Source organism: Oncorhynchus nerka, linkage group LG3, assembly GCF_034236695.1.
Source record: "Oncorhynchus nerka isolate Pitt River linkage group LG3, Oner_Uvic_2.0, whole genome shotgun sequence".
NCBI classification, from domain to species: Eukaryota; Metazoa; Chordata; class Actinopteri; order Salmoniformes; family Salmonidae; genus Oncorhynchus; species Oncorhynchus nerka.
This window is the reverse complement of record NC_088398.1, coordinates 77644521-77651739: the sequence shown is the minus strand read 5'-3', so window position 1 is coordinate 77651739 and position 7219 is coordinate 77644521. Positions and strand designations below refer to the sequence as shown.

The 7219-nt window shown below is 40.1% G+C and overlaps 1 protein-coding gene across 1 annotated transcript; it reads right to left on the bottom strand.

The window, feature by feature from the left end:
• Positions 1–1464: 1464 nt before the first annotated feature.
• On the bottom strand, positions 1465–6634 carry LOC115121660 (protocadherin-8-like). The gene is made up of 4 exons (XM_029650773.2): positions 4193–6634; positions 3993–4063; positions 2322–2449; positions 1465–2049 (listed from the first exon to the last, which is right to left on the bottom strand). Exons 1-4 carry the CDS (start codon positions 6554–6556, stop codon positions 1697–1699), a joined length of 2916 nt encoding a protein of 971 aa, XP_029506633.1. The 5' UTR covers positions 6557–6634; the 3' UTR covers positions 1465–1696.
• Between the last annotated feature and the right edge of the window lie 585 nt (positions 6635–7219).

The window sequence follows — 7219 nt, the reverse complement described above, 5'->3', positions numbered from 1 at the left end:
TTTGTCACTAGATATTCAATCTCCAAGGACAAGGACACAATTCTTGGTGGCTTCCCTGACCATACAATCGGTGGATATGGAATTAGTCTGTTCTGAAGGCAATGCATTGTGGTAAATTGTGAGAGCTTCCTAGAAAATATGCAACTAATCACTATTACATTCCAAGCAATGTGTTCATATATCTTATATAATTCACTGTGATTAATAATAGTCTCAGCTTTGTTCTATGGAAAAAAACTACAGTGATGATTTGCTGATGAATATTGACCTGTCCAGTGGATGGTCCTAGCATTGCACTGTAGGTTCCCTGCCAAAACTTCAAGCAACACTCCTTTTCCTCTCTTCCTTCGGGGCATCAACTTCAGAGGGCTAGATTTAGATTATGTAAGCTTTTTAAAATCTTGGGTGTCGTATTTGCTCTTGAAAATTGCAGGCTCCTTTGATGCCGGCCCTAAACAGATAGATTCTGTGAAAACAGCACACAGGAGGCAGAACCTTAACAAGACTGGCAACCGAAATGCAGAAGACACAACTTATGATCATCATCATCTTTAACAACAACATCACGAGCAAAAGCTGACGCAATAGAACAATACGAAGGGAAACTATCTTGACAGAAGAAAATGTATCTTAATACACTGATATACCAAAAACTAGAGGTTTGCTGCAGATGTTTCGGTGAACAGGTTCTATCGTGGAACGTATTCCGTGGTGTAAACATCCGCTGTGAAGTACACTTCCTAAGCACGTTAGTCAAGAAAGGCATTCCACTTCCCCAAGGATGTTTCTATGATGGAATTATGTATGGTTTTTTCTTTTAATAAATATTTTGAATTTCTATTGACAGTATGAACTCACTTTTCTTGTGTCAAAGTAATGTTGATAGACTACTCATTTTGAATGGCACGTCTTTGCTGAAAACACAAAGCTGCTGAAAATTACTTTGACAGAAATGTGCTGATGATACAAGTCAAGAGATGTGGTTAGGATCCTCTCTTCCTGAAGTAAAGTTGTATACCTCAGACGTCTCTTTAATTAAAGTTCATTGCTGCTTTTCAATGGCATGAAAGGACGATCGCTTGAATATCACTGGGAATTGAGTGCCAAGCATCATAGTAGCACTATGTAAGAATGAGCTAACATGTGATTACTATAAACATGACTACATGATTGGATTTGCAGATGATTTTGTCTAAACTAGCACAATATATTTGTAGGACACTGTTTGCCATCATAGTGGACTTTGCTTAGATGCATATTGATTCAGTTTCTTCTGTAAGCCATTATAATGAACAAAATATAATAAAAATTGCTTGTTTATATAGCTTATCATTCACATATTAAACATTATATATCAGTTAATGAGAAAGTCCAGACATGTGAGTGAAGTTCTTCGTGTGGCCACAGGCATGGTGTAATTATCTTATCTCATGGAAACCATAAGACACATCTCACATTGTTTCAACATTGTGTTTATTCATAAAACAAAACACATTTTTCACAAACATGTTCATACAATAAGACAGAAATCAATATATACATCTTCATAATTGAATCAAATAAAAAATATATACATTCAGTTCTCATTATACGTCAAGTTCCTTTTCATCCATATTGCATTATCTACTTTGACCAGTATCTGCTAAATACTACAGTATCTATACAAATCCAATTGTATATTTACTTAGCAGGTGGTTTACAAAATGGTGGCAACTTCAGATATGGTTGCCATTGTAGTAATATCTTGGTTGTGCTCCTGAATTTCATCAAGTCCGGCAGGAGATTGTCTCTTTTGATGTGTGAAGTAAGATGGGAGGGTGCCAGTGTGATTAGAGAATGTCTGCATGGTGTTTCTTGCTTTAGGAATGCTTGTGTTGTAGCCGGAGTCTTTCCAGGAGTGGGGATAGGCATGCGCATTGTTGTAGACCGGTGCTTGGATAAAACCTATTGTGTATGCATTGTCTCTGGGAGCCTGGAAGCTTTGGGTTGGAATTACACAGTAAGTGCCTTGGCAATCCACAGCGAGGGTGTTAGTGGCGTGGAATGAACCTGAAATAGAACACACACACCCATACAGAATTACTTTCCAAGCCCAAGGAGTAAAGAATCAAAGTGACTGAGAGTCATTCGCTGTTGCTGGGTTACATAGCCAGGTGGGTTCTACACTTTGGTGGTGGAAGGGGCGAGTTATCCCGACACAGTGGAAACCGCTGCAGTTTCAGTGCTATATAGAGCTATAAAAATGTCAACTGTTCTCTTCATCATTCTGCTACGAGGAACTGTAAAATTGCACTACTAAATTGTGAAGGTTGTAAACTCACCTTTGGCCCAGGGCTGGAAGGTGCGAAGGTTCTTCTTGCCTCCATCCCCACTGATGTCAGAGTCACTGTCATTGAAGTCACTGTCTCCTTTTCCACTGTCCTTCACGCTTTGCTGGTCAATGCCACTGCTAATAGAAACAAACATATTAGCCACTGCTAATAGAATCAAACATATTAGCCACTGCTAATAGAATCAAACATATTAGCCACTGCTAATAGAATCAAATATATTAGACACTGCTAATAGAATCAAACATATTAGCCACTGCTAATAGAATCAAACATATTAGCCACTGCTAATAGAATCAAACATATTAGCCACTGCTAATAGAATCAAACATATTAGCCACTGCTAATAGAATCAAACATATTAGCCACTGCTAATAGAATCAAACATATTAGCCACTGCTAATGGAATCAAACATATTAGCCACTGCTAATAGAAACAAACATATTAGCCACTGCTAATAGAATCAAACATATTAGCCACTGCTAATGGAATCAAACATATTAGCCACTGCTAATAGAAACAAACATATTAGCCACTGCTAATAGAAACAAACATATTAGCCACTGCTAATGGAATCAAACATATTAGCCACTGCTAATAGAAACAAACATATTAGCCACTGCTAATAGAAACAAATATATTAGCCACTGCTAATAGAATCAAACATATTAGCCACTGCTAATAGAAACAAACATATTAGCCACTGCTAATAGAAACAAATATATTAGCCACTGCTAATAGAATCAAATATATTAGCCACTGCTAATAGAATCAAATATATTAGCCACTGCTAATAGAATCAAATATATTAGCCACTGCTAATAGAATCAAACATATTAGCCACTGCTAATATAATCAAATATATTAGCCACTGATAATAGAATCAAATATATTAGCCACTGATAATAGAATCAAACATATTAGCCACTGCTAATAGAAACAAACATATTAGCCACTGCTAATAGAATCAAACATATTAGCCACTGCTAATAGAATCAAATATATTAGCCACTGCTAATATAATCAAATATATTAGCCACTGCTAATAGAATCAAACATATTAGCCACTGCTAATAGAATCAAACATATTAGCCACTGCTAATATAATCAAATATATTAGCCACTGCTAATAGAATCAAACATATTAGCCACTGCTAATATAATCAAATATATTAGCCACTGCTAATAGAATCAAACATATTAGCCACTGCTAATATAATCAAATATATTAGCCACTGCTAATAGAATCAAACATATTAGCCACTGCTAATAGAAACAAACATATTAGCCACTGCTAATAGAATCAAACATATTAGCCACTGCTAATAGAATCAAACATATTAGCCACTGCTAATATAATCAAATATATTAGCCACTGCTAATAGAATCAAATATATTAGCCACCGCACTACTGTGTCTGACTACTGATGTTTGCTTTGTTTCCCTCCTCTCTCTTATGAGCATCCCCCACCCACCCACCCCCACTGCAACCTCCCACCCCCTCTCACTGGACAACCACTGTGATCACATGAAGTATGCATACGGCATGTTAAGTACCTTCCAGTGACTGGTTATGTAAATTCAAAAACTTGGGAGAAAAATAATAATAGTGATTAAAATGGACGTCATACCAAATATGATCAATGTGATGGTATTCTTACCTAATTTGCGGGTAGTATTTGTCCCCTTGCCACACAGATGATGGTTGGAAAGGCTTGGGAGGCAGGAACATCTAAAAGAGCAAACACGAGAGAACAGGAAGGGAATTAATTTCAGCTACATGGATCAGGAGTAGTGCAACACTTTAATGTGTGCAGTTGTATACAAACACTATTGAAACGGAATCAAATTATTCACCCACCTGGGACTCCAACTCTCCACTTTTCTCTTCATATAGGCTGGACTCATCAAGAGATGAAGAAGTCCTTTCATTGAGGAAACCTCTTGGGTCACCGAACATGTTGGGTTCTGCAGAGTTGAGCCTGGGATGATGCCTGGAGTCAAACAGGCTGTGAGTCACGTCTCTCTTGGAGTCATGGTCCTTCCCTCCTTGGTTCAGTTTGCATGTGATGACAACAATTGCTATGGCAATCAGCAGCAGAGTACAACCCCCGCCGAGTATAATGATTACTACTACTGAAATATCCAAGCCTGCGCTTTCCTCATCAGTTGACCGTAATACAATGACAAGTTGGTCGTCTGAGAGCTGCAAGTCTGAGACAACAAAGTGAATGGTGGCACTGCTGGAGAGAGGGGATCTCCCACTGTCACTCAGTGCAATCTTGATTTCCAACACGTCTCCAATAGCAGAGGCCAGACCCTGTTTTAAAGCTATTTCTCCAGTGTCTTTATTGATTGAAAATATCTTAGAGTCACCTTGTACGATTCTGTAGCTGAGCTCACCATTCATACCCTCATCCTCATCCTGACCTTGGACCCGTAGTGCCAGATACCCCAATGGTGCATTGACAGGAAGAGGAATTTCAGCAGAGTCATTAAGCATAACGGGAAAGGTAAAATAGGGATAGTTGTCGTTCTGATCAACCACTTTGATTCTGATCACGGATGTGCTTGACAGTTGAGGTGAGCCCTTGTCGTCAGCCTGGATGGTTAATTCAATCTGCTGGAGCGTTTCAAAATCGAAAGATCTCAGGCTATACAATGACCCTGATACTGGGTCTATAGACACATACGTCGAAATGGAAGCATCCCCGACAACCTCGGAGTCTATGAGTTTATATGACACTTTGGCGTTTTTACCCCGATCAAGGTCCCGTGCTACAACAGTAGTTATATATGACCCGGGAATATTATTTTCCAGGACAGAAACTTCATAAATGGATTTACTGAAGAGGGGGGCGTTGTCGTTCTCGTCCGTCACTCTGATGGTATACTGCTTGATGGTTTTGAAAGGAGGAGTTCCAAGGTCTTCAGCCACCACAGTGAGGTTATACTCTGGGATCGTTTCTCTATCTAAAGTGGTGGTTGTTACAATCATAAAACTGTCCCCGTAGGCCTGTTGTAACTTGAAATGTTCGTGCCCGTGTAGGCTACTGCGCACGTAACCGTTCGAGCCAGAGTCGCTGTCCGAGGTGCTGATTAGCGCCACAAAACTTTCCTCCGCTGCGGCCTCCGTGATGTAAGCCACATCGTCACTCGTCGAGGTCTTTGGCTTGATGGTGATTTCTGGTGCGTTATCATTTACATCTACGACATCAACAACCACTTTGCAAGTCGATGGAATAGAATTAGTGCCTAAATCGGATGCTTTAATTTTCAGTTCATAGGATATCTTCTTCTCGTAATCAACCAATGTTTTTAAAGTTACAGCACCGGAAATCCGGTCTATATTAAAAATACGCATTGCTTCAGATGATGTGTCTTCTACAAATCCATACACTACCTCGCCATTGATACCAGCATCTAGATCAAACGCATGCACCTTAAGCACTTGGTAACCTACAGGAGAATCCTCATAAAGTTCAACTTTTAGTGAGTTGTGCTCAAACGTTGGGCTGTTGTCATTAAAATCTAGCACTTTGATATGAACAGTCATTGATCCGGACCTGGGTGGCTCTCCGCCATCTGTTGCCGTCACTTCAACTGTATAGGAATCTTCAGCCTCTCTATCCATAGCTTTCACAAGCACAAGTTCAGCATACTTCACTCCATCCTCCCTGCTTCGCACATCAACTATGAAATGGCTGGAGGGAGAGATATGGTAACTTTGGATGTAGTTATTGCCGACATCATGGTCAACAGCGATGTCCAACGGGAATCGGGAGTCCAGCTGAACATTCTCGGATATTTCAAGGGTCGTCTCGTTGTGGAGAAACTGGGGTGAATTGTCGTTTATGTCCCTTACCTCGATCTCTACGTGAATCAGCTGAAACTTTTCTTTGGAGAAGGCAACTATGTCGAAGGTGACAAAACACCGCGGGGACCTAGGGCACAGCTGCTCCCGGTCAATTGTTTCCCCAACAGTTAAAAGTCCATCAATCTCCCTCATTTGAATCACACACGAATTGTTCTCCTGCATGAAGCGGAAAGATGTTTGAGGGTCCTCAGCTGGGTCTATCTTTAAATCCTGAGACAGATTTCCAATCTCTGTCCCGGGCGCATCCTCTTCATATGTGTAGTACCTTGTAGTCGTAGACTGAACCGAGTAGAACAGAATAGCAAACACCACGCACTCTCCAACTCCTCGAAACCCGCAGAAACCCATTTTAAAGTGCAATGATGATGACAGAAAACGTCATAAAGAAAGCGAGCTGCAAGTAAACTTGTTGTGATGTTGAGCTCCCTTGCCACGAGCAACTGGATTGGATGTGGTCTAAAGAGAGCGTTGATCTATAAACCTTGATTTATGCAAATTAGTTGACTCACCGACCAATGGCATTGAACTGGCCAGCCAAATGGGGCGCGTTTGCTTTCCAGCTGGCGCCAATTGCTACCACTCTTCTCCTCGACAGCGTGCAAATGGTCTTTTTAAATACAGTGCACTCTAAAAAATGCTGGGCTAAAAACAACCTGATTTGGGTTCTTTGGTAACCCAGCAGTGGATATTGGACAGAACACATGCTGAGTTATTTTTGAACCAACCAATTGGGTTGGGTGAATAACCCAACATGTTGGGTTGTTGGGATTACCCAAACCTGGGTTAATTTAACCATTAGTTGGGTGTTTTATACTTTAATGCTGGGTTGACCTAGCAGCTCTGTCTTTTTAAATGTAATCCTTAGGTTATTATCAGGAGACATGGTTTATTAAGGGGTGTGGCTTTCAGATAGATCTTATTGACCACCCGTGAGAGTAAATGTAATTCCTGTTCATCATGTAAAACATTTTTGTTGCTGCATTTTACACAATTTTCTAGAATATTAAGATT